This window comes from Salvelinus sp. IW2-2015, linkage group LG9, assembly GCF_002910315.2.
Source record: "Salvelinus sp. IW2-2015 linkage group LG9, ASM291031v2, whole genome shotgun sequence".
NCBI classification, from domain to species: domain Eukaryota; kingdom Metazoa; phylum Chordata; class Actinopteri; order Salmoniformes; family Salmonidae; genus Salvelinus; species Salvelinus sp. IW2-2015.
Window position 1 is genome coordinate 18207061 of NC_036849.1, and position 14893 is coordinate 18221953.

General features: G+C 42.1%; 1 protein-coding gene across 1 annotated transcript in view; it reads left to right on the forward strand.

Moving 5' to 3' along the window:
• Positions 1-14604, forward strand: part of LOC111969020 (latent-transforming growth factor beta-binding protein 2-like) — a 30134-nt gene extending 15530 nt beyond the window's left edge. The window contains exon 3 of the mRNA XM_023994998.2: positions 14324-14604. Within this exon, the coding sequence (XP_023850766.1) occupies positions 14324-14604 (281 nt within the window). The remainder of the gene's footprint in view (positions 1-14323) is intronic.
• Positions 14605-14893: the final 289 nt, after the last annotated feature.

Below are 14893 nucleotides of genomic sequence, written 5' to 3' on the forward strand. Positions count from 1 at the left end.
CCGTGTTGCCCAGCAACAGCCCCAAAACATCACTGCTCTAGAGGAGATCTGCATGGAGGAATGGGCCAAAATACCAGCAACAGTGTGTGAAACCTTGTGAAGACTTACAGAAAACGTTTGACCTCTGTCATTGCCAACAAAGGGTATATAACAAAGTATTGAGATAAACTTTTGTTATTGACCAAATACTTATTTTCCACCATAATTTTTTTTTCTCATTTTGTCTGTCATAGTTGAAGTGTACCTATGATGAAAATTACAGGCCTCTCTCATCTTTTTAAGTGGGAGAACTTGCACAATTGGTGGCTGACTAAATACTTTTTTGCCCCACTGTATTGTCAAAAGCGCAACATGACTGCTAAAGAGACAGGTTAGAATGTCAATTCTCATCAAATAAATTAGAAATCTGACAGAAATACTGAACAAATCTATTTTTTTGTTGTAAATTAGTGGTGTTTTAATTTCTATATAAAATGTGGGACATGATTATTTGTGTCACGCCCTGACCGTAGATTGCTTTGTATGTTTCTATTTTTAGTTTGTTCAGGGTGTGATGTGGGTGGGTATTCTATGTTGTAGGTCTAGGTTTACTATTTCTATGTGTTTGGCCTGGTATGGTTCTCAATCAGAGGCAGCTGTCTATCGTTGTCTCTGATTGAGAACCATACTTAGGTAGCCTGTTTTCCCACTTTTGTTTGTGGGTGGTTATTTTCTGGTTAGTGTTTGTTGCACCTGTCAGAACTGTTCGTTGGTCGTTTTGATGTTTTTGTTCGTGTATTCATCTTGATTAAAAGTAATTATGGATACGTACCACGCTGCACTTTGGTCCTCCTCTCCTTCAGCCCGCGACGATCGTTACAATTTGAATGCGGGACTGCGGGATATGCGGGATATGTGGTCACCCTAGTCTGGTGGGGGATCTAGATATGGATTAAAATTGTTTTAAGAGTTCTTGTCCTGTTGTGTGTTTGGTCCAACATGGGCTCTTGTCCCAGATTCTTCCAATAAGATCCTGATTCTGTCTCTGTGTTGTTGTAGAAGGATGGATGGTTAAGTTGTTCTTTATATGTTGTGTTGCTTAGTAAGTTGCATCTGTCTAAAAGAGTTTGGCGCTATGTAATATATATAAGCAAGAACAAGAAATATATACAGTGCAGTCGGGAAGTATTCAGACCCCTTGACTTTTTCCACATTTTGTTATGTTACAGCCTTATTCTAAAATGTTGAAAGATAATCACAATCTGCACACAATACCCCATAATGACAAAGCGAAAACAGGTTTTTAGTAATTTTTGCACATTTATTAAAAATAAAAAACAAAAATATCTTATTTACATAAGTATTCAGACCCTTTGCTATGAGACTCGAAATTGAGCTCAGGTGCATCCTGTTTCCATTGATCATCCTTGAGATGTTTTTATAACTTGATTGGAGTCCACATGTGGTAAATTCAATCGATTGGACATGATTTGGAAAGGCACACACCTGTCTTTATAAGGTCCCACAGTTGACAGTGCATGTCAGAGCAAAAACCAAGCCATGAGGTCGAATTAATTGTCCGTAGAGCTCCGAGACAGGATTTTGTCGAGTCACAGATCTGGGGAGGGGTAACAAATAATATCTGCAGCTTTGAAGGTCCGCACGAACACAGTGGCCTCCATCATTCTTAAATGTAAGAAGTTTGGAACCACCAAGACTCTTCCTAGAGCTGGGCGTCCGAACAAACTGAGCAATCAGGGGGAGAAGGGCCTTGGTCAGGGAGGTGTCCAAGAACCCAATGGTCACTCTGACAAAGCTCCAGAGTTCCTCTGTGGAGATGGGAGAACCTTCCAGAAGGACAACCATCTCTGCAGCACTCCACCAATCAGGCCTTTATGGTAGAGTGGCCAGACGGAAGCACCTCCTCAGTAAAAGGCACATGACAGTCCACTTGGAGTTTGCCAAAAGGCACCTAAAGGACTCTCAGACCATGAAAAACAAGATTCTCTTGTCTGATGAAACCAAGATTGAACTCTTTAGCCTGAATGCCAAGCGTCACATCTGGAGGAAACCTGGCACCATCCCTACGGTGAAGCATGGTGGGGGCAGTATCATGCTGTGGGGATGTTTTTCAGTGGCAGGGACTGGGAGACTAGTCAGGACCATGGTAAAGATGAACGGCGCAAAGTACAGAGAGACCCTTGATGAAAACCTGCTCCGCGCTCAGGGCCTCAGACTGGGGCAAAGGTTTAACTTCCAAAAGGACAACGATCCTAAGCAAACAGCCAAGACAACTCAGGAGTGGCTTCGGGACAAGTCTCTGAATGTCCTTAAGTGGCCAATCAGAGCCCGGACTTGAACCCGATCATCTCTGGAGAGACATTTAAATAGCTGTGCAGCGATGCTCCCCATCAAACCTGACAGAGCTTGAGAGGATCTGCAGAGAAGAATGGGAGATGTGCCAAATACAGGTGTGCCAAGCTTGTAGCGTCATACCCAAGAAGACTCGATGCTGTAATCGCTGCCAAAGGTGCTTCAACAAGGTACTAAATAAAGGGTCTGAATACTTATGTAAATGTGATATTTCCCGTGAATTGTTTTTTATACATTTGCAAGAATGTCAAATAACTTATTTTTGCTTTGTCATCATGGTGTATTGTGTGTAGATTGATGAAGGGGAAAAAGAATTTGGCAGTATGTCCAACAGGCCTCACAACCGCAGACCACGTGTCCTGAGCCCAGGTCCTCCAGCTTCTTCACATGTGGGATCGTCTGGGGAGGGGAGGGGGGGGGATTGGCTAGGCCTGGCTGCCAATTATCATGGCTGCACCCCTGCCCAGTCATGTGAAATCCCTAGATAAGGGCCTAATGAATTTATTTCAATTGACTGATTTCCTTATATGAAATGTAACTCAGTAAAATCTTTGAAGTTGTTCCATGTTGTATTTATATTTTTGTTCAGTATACATTCTAATCAGGCTTTGAAGTTCATGTTTGACGCTTTTGTCAGCATGGTCAGATCTGACCGTGGTCTGATCCAGTTGATAGCTTTCATAAGACATATAGCTCTTTGGGTATTTCTGCTTGGATTGACAGAAGCCATAAAGTGAAGCGTGATGTAACTGTGGCCAATGGCTATAGAAAAATGGCCCATTTATATTCATATTTTTTTTACAATCAGCATTTAGCCTAGCTACACCCCACAGGACCGAAATGGTGCATCTGGTTTGGGGGTCATCCTCTGTTCTCTTTACAAAAAGAAGCCTCAGTCCCAGAGAGCAAGTTGTACTGTAAAGCCCTAATACTGCTCCACACATTTTTTCCATGATAAAAAATAAGTGCAGGTTCCTCCTTTTGCCAGAACCGGGTTTAGAAATGAACTTAGTCAGTGGCCAATATTAATTTACAATCACAATTCACAGTTTTAAATCAAAGCATGAATGAATACTTCACCAGCAAACCAGTAATTCATGAAATGAACCAGGAATGGTAAGCAGTGGGAATGCAGTCCATCTTGATAAACAATTATTGCCAGAAAAAGAGAGGCTGAACATCGGATTAGTGGAATTCCTTTGCTTTGTATCGTAAACAGCCACAGTAACCTGTTTCCAAAATAGCAAACCCTCCAAATTAAATCAAATGAGGTGGAAAGAAAAGGTCACCTTGTTAGATGGAAGGACATTTATCTTTCTGATTTATTGTCACTACCGTACCAGATTTGGAATCCAGTATTTATAATTCAGTAGATAGAAATAGTCGCTTTCCTGTTCTACTCATGCTTCACTTAGATATCTCACTCTAATCTATGGACCTGTGGTATTGAAAGTAAGATTATCTCACAGTGAACATTATCTGGGCTACAGTATTACACAAAGTTGATCTGAGCCAACTGAGCATTCAGCTCTCATCTATTAGTAGTGTTTATTTCTGGTTGGTTAGGAGGTTTATTCCTATTCCTTTATTCCTATCAAAGTTGCAATTTAAATCCTGACCAACAGGTGTTTACATACTGAGTCTGGCACGTGGTGATGAAAACATGGACTTCCACCGGCCATAGAGACAGGGCTAGCCCTTAGCATCCACACCGCCCGGGTCACTATGCATCAGTGTCATTGGGTTTGAAATGGATTCTCCTCCACACAATTTAGGACAGAATGCAGAATGCCTCTCACAGGAGAGAGAGTCCCCACCGTGCACACTGTGTCCTCCTGACCATCTCACCCCAGCACACTGAGTTTACCCAGTGTCATGGCACAAAGACTTATCGATCCAGTAAGCTATTTCTGCAGTCATACTTACTGTACCTACTATAGTAAAGACACAATAGTGCATGGTATGTATTTAATTATTTCATCATTCAACAAGTATAATCAGCCATGAAAGAATGGCCCCACCATGAAAGGCATAGCATTGCCTCTTGATTTAAATCCTTAGCTGTCTTTGAGAGGGCAGATGAAAGGTGCATCATTCAAGAAAATAAATAACGTTGTTCTCAGCCTCTTAAGTAGCCGGTGATTGACAGAGTGAAATGCAGTAGAAAGGAGGTTCTTTTTGATTTTCCTTCCAGCTTTCTTTGGCCTGCTGTGCTGCTCAAGGCCCCATCCAACCCTAAAATAACTCTTCATGCAGAAAGTCTGCCTCGGTCTCTTTCATTCACCCATTCCTTGCTATTTCTCTCCCTCTTTCCAAACATAAAATTCTCACATGTGGAATGTTTCTTTAATTCCATCATATCCTCACTGCTGTTAGGGCTAGATTAAAGCCTTCCAGTGCACTTAGATTTGGAGACACCGTTGGGAATTATGTATATTTTGCGTCAGGCTGTGCTGTGCTGCCCATGCTCAGAATGACATACTTTGTCGTTACCTCATAACATAACATATGCCTATGTACTGTACATATGCTGTATGTATGAGTCGTGGGGTTGAAAACTGTTCAATTGGGGAAAATAGTCACATTTCACAGATGAATATAATATATGTGAAATTGGGTTAGTTCTTGTAAGAGTAATTTGTTTTACTGATTGAGTTCTTTCGGTCCATGTTGTAAAATAGACGGCTGGCTGTAGTGTACATGTTGTACGTGCTCTCCCACAGTGTCTTTTCTTACAACACTGAGCCCCAGTGGTTTACAACCATCCTACTGAATCCACATACCTGCCTGGATCTCTCATTGGGGACCTGTCATGAAGCTGTCATTGGGGACCTGTCATGAAGCTGTCATTGGGGACCTGTCATAAAGCCTTGGTGTGAAACAGAGTCCACTTTTAATATATGTTCCTCTCACATCAACATGTGTCCACAAGCTGGTAAAGTAAAGTATCAAGGACATACATGTGTGAGCGTTTTGTAAAGAGTACCTTCACATAAAGAGCTTCACAATCATGTTGGGTATTATAGATTAAAAAATGTTTTGGCTTGTATTAGTGGTGCTTTTTTCGTACTAAATAGATGATTGTGCTCCAGATGCAAGGCATGCATTGCAACAGTTCAAAATATGTTTTAGCGTGAAGTCTGTCTTTGCATTCAACCACTGCATATTCAAGCCTATCATTGAATCTGACAGTGTTCCTTTGCCTCCATGTCTGTGGGCCAGTTGCTCATCCTTATCAAAACCATTGGCTTGTCAGCCAAGTCACCTGTATGAGTTTTTGTTGGGGGGAATTTTTTTAATGTTCCATTCAATTGTTTGAAGAGCACACACTGCTAAATGCATTAGCTGTATGGAAGAGATATCAGGCCAATATACTGTGGAAAATGTGGTTTATATGTATTGTCATCTAGCATCACACACACATAGAGTTTAGCCTGAAATCTCTTCGAAAGGAGAGAGCATACTCAGTTTATGTATATAGGGGATGTTGATCAAATCTGCCTAGAAATGTGGCTTTAAGCCACTGGCCTCTCTGGTGATGTTGTTCAGTCAGGGGTGAAATAATTGCTACACAGACAGCCGTGTAGGCCAACTCTGCTTTACAGGCACACTGCGGATTAGCAGAGGGTTGCACAGTTCACAGTTCAGGGGCATAACTCTCCCTGGCAGTCTGGATGGCTTTATGGGCCATTAGACAGATCCTGTAATCAATACACACACCATGCTCACACAGCCCTATCATTACCCACACACTGGACACTTTACATTACTCTTCCCAAACCAGGAGTCCTGCCTTCTCCTCACCAGCTGTTGTCTGTGTGGCAATCAGGTGGCAATCAGGTTCTTTTTGGGCCTCCTCTGGCCATATGTTTTTCTAATTGCTACCATGGACCACAACATAGCTAGAATGAGTTACAATGGACCACAACATAGCTAGAATGAGTTACCATGAACCACAAAATAGCTAGAATGAGTTACCATGAACCACAACATAGCTAGAATTAGTTATTATGGACCACAACATAGCTAGAATGAGTTATTATGGACCACAACATAGCTAGAATGAGTTATTATGGACCACAACATAGCTAGAATGAGTTACTGCACTGTCTCTCCATATAGTTGTTTTTCTGTGGATGAGGAGGTGAAAGGGTTGTTTTTCTGTTTACACATTGGTTTTGGTTGGCGAGCCTCTGTTGATGTAGGGCCACTAGAGAGGGGAGGAGAGCGCTGCTACACTGCTCCAGCCATAGGAAGTCTGACCAGTGTAATACATTCTTCAATTCAATTTAGCTGTTTCTGTTTCTTTGTGTGTGATGTAACTGGTGTCATGATGCAGAGAGTGGATCTTTCAGAAATCTCTTAACTGGAGAGACTAGAGAACTGCAAGACTGCTTTTTTATTGATTTATTTAACCCTTATTTTACCAAGTAAGTTGACTGAGAACACATATTCATTTACATACATAACACCAAACAAAAAACCATCCCCACCTCTGCGTCCCCCCAACACACTATCACAGTTTATTGTGAAATAAACACAAATTACTTATTTGAAATTCGTGACACCACGTGGTTTTCTGTTTCATAACGCATTTGTGTCCAGTACACAATTTCTTCAACACAAATTCCAATTTGTTGTGGCTAAAGTTAGCTAGGTGACTAATGTTAGCTAGGCTAGGGGTTAAGGTTAGGGGTAGGGGTTACGGTAAGGGTTAGAGTTAGGTAACATGCTAGCTAAGTAGTTAAAGGGTTTTAAGGTTAGGGTTAGCTACCATGCTAAGTAGTTAATAAGTAGTAAGTAGTTTCAAAGTTGTCTATCATGTCATTTGAACACACAACATTTGGGTTGCTAGACCTTCGCGTTATACGCCTACCCATCCTCCCCGACAAACCTTCTTCCTATTGTTTCTGTCTTAAGTAACCTAATGTCTTTATCTGTGATTTAAATGCACAGTATACAACATTTTGTGATTACTTTTTTCATGTGTCTGTCACGAATTTCACATAAGTAACTTTTATCTATTTCACAATAATTTGTGATAGCCTTACACTCTCCTGCATGCCACAGTTTAGTCAGAACAACACATAGCCTATCATATATCATGCTCCCTCCGGCTCCATGGCCGTATGGAAACCGTTGTGATGTTATCCCCAGGAGAATGGAGTTTGTGGGTTTTGGTGACCACGTCTCACATTCTTAAATTACACGTACTGTAGTGGGCACACACCCCTAGATATCCCCCAGTACATTGCTCGTTATAGGCTGAAGGAGGGAGCCTGTGGGGTGCGGCGAAGAGACATAGTGTGGCTAAAGGTAATGTACACAATGTCATGGGTCAACCTCAGGTTAACTAAACCCCCCAGACAACTTGATGTGGTTGGAGAGAGAGTGAATGCCCTAACTACTGTATTAGGTTGAAAAACTGCAATGTGACAGAAAAAGTGAAAAGATATGAAAAGGGCACCTCCATTTTCTGAAAGATTACCCCTTAAGGATTTACCATAAAGGGAAAACAGCACAAAGTACCACAGAACTACCACAAAGGACCAGTCATCAGTCAGTCCTGAGCTGAGCTCCCTCACTTCGGCTGGTAATGATTAGGCTGCTAGATAGTGGTGGGTGAGAGGGATGATTCATAACTTCTGTTTTTGGATGATATATTGGGCAATGGACAGTGACAAACTCTGAAATGCTTCTTAGGGATGTTAAATGATGGTACTGAAATGTGCAAATGCTCACTTTTGAAAACAATATAACCTGTGCTATTGAATAACATACATAATCTGATCAATATCAGGGGTGCTAAAATACCAGTGTATCACAGTTCTGCTGAGACAATTCTGCAGTGTTACTTATTTGTTAGGAAACATTTTAGACATGCTTCTTTCCACTTGTAGTACATATATACTTTCCACATATACTACAAGTGGCAATATATCTAGCCGATCCCAGAATCCATAACACTTAACCTATAAATGGCTTCTGTCCGATCTCTGGTTCTTACCCTTCAATAGAAACGATTTCACCTCCCAGAGCCTGGCCTACCGTTTAATTATTTTAAAAGACATCCATTCAGTAGCAAAATACAAGAGTCCTTTCCTTAGTCAGTCCAACGTAAATAATGATGAAAATGTGCTTTAATAAAACCTCCTGGGAGCAGGTTTTTGTTGTAATGTAGAAGGTGAGAGAGAGTGGTAAAGTGAGGGCCACGTGTTAGTGTTATGACTTCTCTCTGATATCACACACATGGCTCAGTCTTCCAGAGTTTAGCATGTTTCCATTCTTAACTTTGAACAGATATTTTTCCATATATTTTGAAAGGGCCTTTGGTGGTGAGCTCTTTAGTTATTTGTATTCTCTACAAAGTGAGCCTGAATCCTAATTTGTTGAATGGCTCCTTGGCCCTAATGTTCTGAATGACACATCATTTCCTCCAACCGTAGATTGAGGGGTTCCCCAAGATTATCACGATTCCGCTGTCATTATTTATATAATTTTCAAAAAGCACCAATATCAAGTTAGCGGAGGTAGTATTGTTGACCTGTGAGATACATTTGAGACATTTTTATGTGTTTGAGTTTCAAATTTCCTGGGCTGAGAGAGAGGATTGTAAAAGTTTGTGAGGTGAGGAGAGAGGGGGCAAATCTGCAGCAAATAGTAATGGCCTGAAGACATGCACTCTGTTGGGCCCGACCCCATGCAGTGAATAGAAGGACTGGGAATTGCTAGGGACCTCACGATACGATATTATAACGATGCTTAGGTGTTGATACAATATGTATTGCGATTCTCACAATTCTATATGTATTGCAATTCGATACTGCGCTTTTTAATTTTTAATTTCACCTTTATTTAATTAACCAGGTAGGCCAGTTGAGAACAAGTTCTCATTTACAACTGCGACCTGGCCAAGATAAAGCAAAGCAGTGCGACAAAAACAGCAACACAGAGTTACACATGGGATAAACAAACTTACAGTCAATAACACAATTTAATAACCTGTATACAGTGTGTGCAAATAAAGTAAGGAGGTAAGGCAATAAATAGGTCAATAGTGGCGAAGTAATTACAATTTAGCAATTTACACTGGAGTGATATATGTTCAGATGAGGATGTGCAAGTATAAATACTGGTGTGCAAAAGAGCACAAAAACAAAAACAAATATGGGGATGAGGTAGATATTTGGTTGGATGGGCTATTTACAGATGGGCTGTTTACAGCTGCAGCGATCGGTAAGCTGCTCTGACAGCTGACGCTTAAAGTTAGTGAAGGAGATATAAGTCTCCAACTTCAGTGATTTTTGCAATTCGGTCCCGTCATTGGCAGCAGAGAACTGGAAGGAAAGGTGGCCAAACTAGGTGTTGGCTTTGGGCATGACCAGTGAAATATACCTGCTGGAGTGCGTGCTACGGGTGGGTGCTGCTATGGTGACCAGTGAGCTGAGATAAGGCGGGGCTTTACCTAGCAAGGACTTATAGATGACCTGGAGCCAGTGGGTTTGGTGATGAATATGTAGCGAGGACCAGCCAACGAGAGCATACAGTTCGCAGTGGTGAGTAGTATATGGGGCTTTGGTGACAAAACTGATGGCACTGTGATAGACTGCATCCAATTTGCTGAGTAGAGTTTTGGAGGTTATTTTGTAAATGACATCGCCGATGTCGAGGATCGGTAGGGTAGTCAGTTTTACGAGGGTATGTTTGGCAGCATGAGTGAAGGATGCTTTGTTGCGGAATAGGAAGCCAATTCTAGATTTAACTTTGGATTGTAGATGCTTAATGTGAGTCTGGAAGGAGAGTTTACAGTCTAGCCAGACACCTAGGTATTTATAGTTGTCCACATATTGTAAGTCAGAACCATCCAGAGTAGTGATGCTAGTCGGGTGGGCGGGTGCAGGCAGCGATCGGTTGAAGAGCATGCATTTCGTTTTGCTAGCATTTAAGAGCAGTTGGAGGCTACAGAAGGAGTGTTGTATGGCATTGAAGCTCGTTTGGAGGTTTTTTAACACAGTGTCCAAAGAAGGAAGAAGGGCCAGATGTATACAGAATGGTGTTGTCTACGTAGAGGTGGATCAAAGAATCACCCGCAGCAAGAGCGACATCATTGAAATATACAGAGAAAAGAGTCTGCCCTAGAATTGAACTCTGTGGCACCCCCATAGAGACTGCCAGAGTTCCGGACAACAGGCCCTCCGATTTGACACACTGAACTCTGAGAAGTAGTTGGTGAACCAGGCAAGGCAGTCATTAGAGAAACCAAGGCTGTTGAGTCTGCTGATAAGAATACGGTGATTTTACTGCAATTCGATCTTCCAAACATATTGTTGCCGAGGGACAAGAGAGAGCCATAAGAAAATGAGATTTGATCAGTCATGGGAATAATAGTGCTAAAACATGTTGTCTCACAATTTAAAAAGAAGATGGAGAACAACCTATAAAAGGAAGAATACTGGAGTTTTGGCGAAGGTACAGCTGTCTAGCGCAGAAATTATATTACAATACTGACAAAAATTATATTGTGATATATTGTCAAATTATATCCCGATCTGTAACTGTATCCATTTCTTCTCCCATCACTAGTGGATAGGGGCTGCTGCCTACCTCAAGCTTCTCTCCGTCCCACACAGGGCCTTCATAGGTAATTCAGGCCTGCTGTGCTGTGGGAACTATGAATGCTATTTGAATGCTATAAAGGTCCTATCTTATTTTAATATACACAATTTACCACTAAATCAATCAAGAACTCATACAATACAATATCTTCAAATACTGTATATGCCTGCTTTTTTAGAATGGTTTTTATGGTGTGTTTTACAGGATTATTTTGGCCACAGAGTGAATGTTGTATGGAAAGTAGGGATTCAGCAGTAGACCTCAGCTGTCATGGATTTGTTCAGGACTGTTATCCCCCTGACATCCCTCCCTCTCCCTTCCTTAAAACTGCCCTCAAATAACTTGGACTGGAGATTGGTTTTAAGGACAGAACTTGGACTGGAGATTGGTTTTAAGGACAGAACTTGGACTGGAGATTGGTTTTAAGGACAGAANGGAGATTGGTTTTAAGGACAGAACTTGGACTGGAGATTGGTTTTAAGGACAGAACTTGGACTGGAGATTGGTTTTAAGGACAGAACTTGGACTGGGGATTGGTTTTAAGGACAGAACTTGGACTGGAGATTGGTTTTAAGGAACTTGAACTGAATTTCACAGTCATACAGTTACATGTTTGAACTGAGCTCACAAAGTATAGCTGTGATTAATGGACAGTATCTGCTTGCATGGAGACTTGGAGTATATGCTTCCGTTGAATGACCAGGTCCAGTAATGTCCACGTTTATGCACTTTTCAGATGACTGGCTCTGGAATCTGTCTCTTTAAATTGCTCATTCAGTCTCAGTCATAATTAAGCACAACAATGACCCTGCCAGGAATATGTTTCGCAACTTCTGTTAGTGTTTCAAAGAAAATTAGTATTTATTATTATTCCCCAATGCAATAATTAAACCACATATTTGTGAAATAGATGGAATGTGAGGCAATTAGTTTTAATGATGTGCAAGAAAAATCTCCACGACAGCAATTACCGCGACAAAGTGTTCAACAGCCAGGCAGGCAGGCATGCCAGCCCCATGCAGCAGGACAGACCAAGGGAAGAGAAACAGACAGTGACACTGCAGCAGCCAGGAACTCTAGTAAGAGTCAAAAGGGCCAGGGTCAGTGCCCACTGCTCAGCCAAGCCCATTGTCAATTAATGGAATGCATGTTTGGTGCCACATTGTGTCACTTTAATGACTGCTGTTGGGCGACAGAGCTGAAGAGGGTCATGTATTCAGGGTCACATACACAGACTGTGATGTATATCAACCGTACAATTAGGCAATTCTCTTGGCCAGTTACACAAATTGATAAATTAGTATACATATTTGTTCCAATTCAGATGGCACGGTGTCAGAGTGGGTGTGGTGGTTGGGAGGGGTGGAATGGGAAGGGTGGGTCGCTCATTTACTGAACTCTCCCTCAAACCCTTGTAATCTTTGAGGTTGAACAGACTATGGACACGACGGTGGCAACAGGCCAGCCTCAAGTCTAGTTAGTGGATGATATATTTAACTCTTTGCCAAATAGAGACAAAGCATTTCTTATTTTATCCCATAGTGTACTAGAGAACTCAGATCACATACCAAGTTACATTTCCCTGACTGAATGTGTAGTATATTTCATCAGAAAGGGCTGGATTTTCCCCAAAGCAGTTTAAACTAATGCTCTAGCAAATGTGTGAGTTTAAATAGAATAGACTTCACCATAAACCACAGGAATATGGTCAGGGACTATTATTTAATTCCCAATTTGTTCCCTTTTGTCATCATGTTGCGATGATTGACTGTTTGTATTGCATACTCTCAATTAGCATACATCATGTTGTAAGAAAGTTGTGCTGAATTCAAAATCATGTGGTGGCAATTTTAGGTATATTGTTTGGATACAATTAGAGAGAGCGAGAGAACAAAAGACTGAAGCCAAGCTGTGAGCAATAATAATAATTAAAACAGTAAAATTAAATGTTTTGTCATACCCGTGGTATATGGTCTGATATACCACGGCTGTCAGCCAATCAGCATTCAGAGCTCGAACCACCCAGTTCATAAAGTAGAATAATCATGTTCCTTGGTGTGACAGCCAAGGACTCGGTCATCCTCGTGCCATAGAGGACACCCAGGAGGTCCATTCTCTCACAGCAGACACTCGGTCATCCTCATGCCATAGAGGACACCCAGGAGGTCCATTCTCTCACAGCAGACACTCGGTCATCCTCATGCCATAGAGGACACCCAGGAGGTCCATTCTCTCACAGCAGACAAACTGGTCCCCATGTCTGAATGGCATCATATTGCTAAAACAGGAAGCCTACAGCAGGTAGACCATGCAGCCAGTGGGGCCCTTAGCTACCAGCTCTCCTCACAGTGCCAAAAGCAGTGGAAGCTTTCCTGCCTGCGATCTGTCAGTGGCACGGCATCTGTGTCAATAGCATTCCACCACTGTTGACTGAGCACTGCAGTTTGCTTTAGCCACCAGAGGGTAGCAACCTGATTTAGTGTTTGAGAACAATGTCATCAATTCTACAGTGCTATCCAGTACATACATTTGTGTCACAAGATGGAAAGGTTGTTTGCTTTGAATCGCATGCCACAGGTCTAAGAATAGTGTTCAAGTAGCCAGAGTGAGGTGCAGGGAGGGCCTAGATTTGGACGTGTGCAGATTGTTTTGTCATAACCATGAAATTACCTCAACGATTGCTGTATTTGCAGACAATTGATAAGTATTGTTTATACATCAATCTTTGACCAGACAAGGAAAACACATCCCCTCAGATTTGGTTTATTTTTTTAAAATATAGAAATATCTGCACAAGCCATACCATATATGAAGTGTGAGGCATTTACAGACAGATTCCAGTTAGGCTCCAAGCCAGTCTGTGGAATCTAGTTTCGCATTCACAATTTTTTTATGTGCTCTTTTAATTACCTTTTTAAGCTGTTTGTCTTTATAACTGTAACAGCACACATTAGATTTGGAATCAGTGACCAAAGGAATTTCTAGGAAAACTGCTGATCATTGGAGCACCAGCAGCATTAAGCACAGCCAAGGAGCTGAAGTGACTCTTACCTTAGTGAGAAATGGGTTAAATGTAAGAGATCACATACTTTTAGACTTAACGGGGCTGTCTTGGGCTCAGGTGAAATTTAACATGACATTCCCTCCAGGCTTTGTACTATAAGGAAACCAGAGTAAAAGCAACGGCATGGACACACAACTAATTGACCCTTGATTGAATCACTTAAAGTAATGCCGGCTAGTGCTGAGATAATGTAGGCCATGTCTGGAGATGCTCTTTTATGTGAAAGGCCACATGTTCTAACATGACACCGTTAAAGATCTGCCTCCATCTCTCTCTCTCTGCCCCCTGCAGCCGACTGCCAGCCCCCCTGCCAGAATCGCGGCTCCTGCAGCAGGCCCCACACCTGTGTGTGCCGCTCTGGGTTCCAGGGGGCCCGCTGCGAGGAGGCTGCCCCAGAGCAGGTGTACATCCACACCGGAGGGTCCCTGAGGCGCATCCAGCCAGGCACCAACCCCTTCCAGAGGGAGCAGCCCAGGAGGAAACCCACGGAGAGGCAGGCCATAGACAATCCCAGCCCTAGGGCCCAGACCCCTAGACCTGAGACCACCAGACAGTCTCTCCAGCCTGTGTAAGTCCATCATTGCACTGTACCTCCTTCCTGATGGAGTATTTAGACATTTATAGATGGTTACTCACTGACCTTATTTTTCTCCGTTTAGCTGGAGGAACAATTTGTTTTCCCAACACAAGCTACACTCTTAGAAAAAGGGTTCTTCGGGTGTCCCCATAGGAGAACCCTTTTGGGTTCCATGTAGAACTCTCTGGAAAGGGTTCTATCTGGAACCAAAAAAGGTTGTTCAAAGGGTTCTCCTATGGGGAGCAGCCAAATAACCCTTTCAGATCAAATAAAATACAATTTGC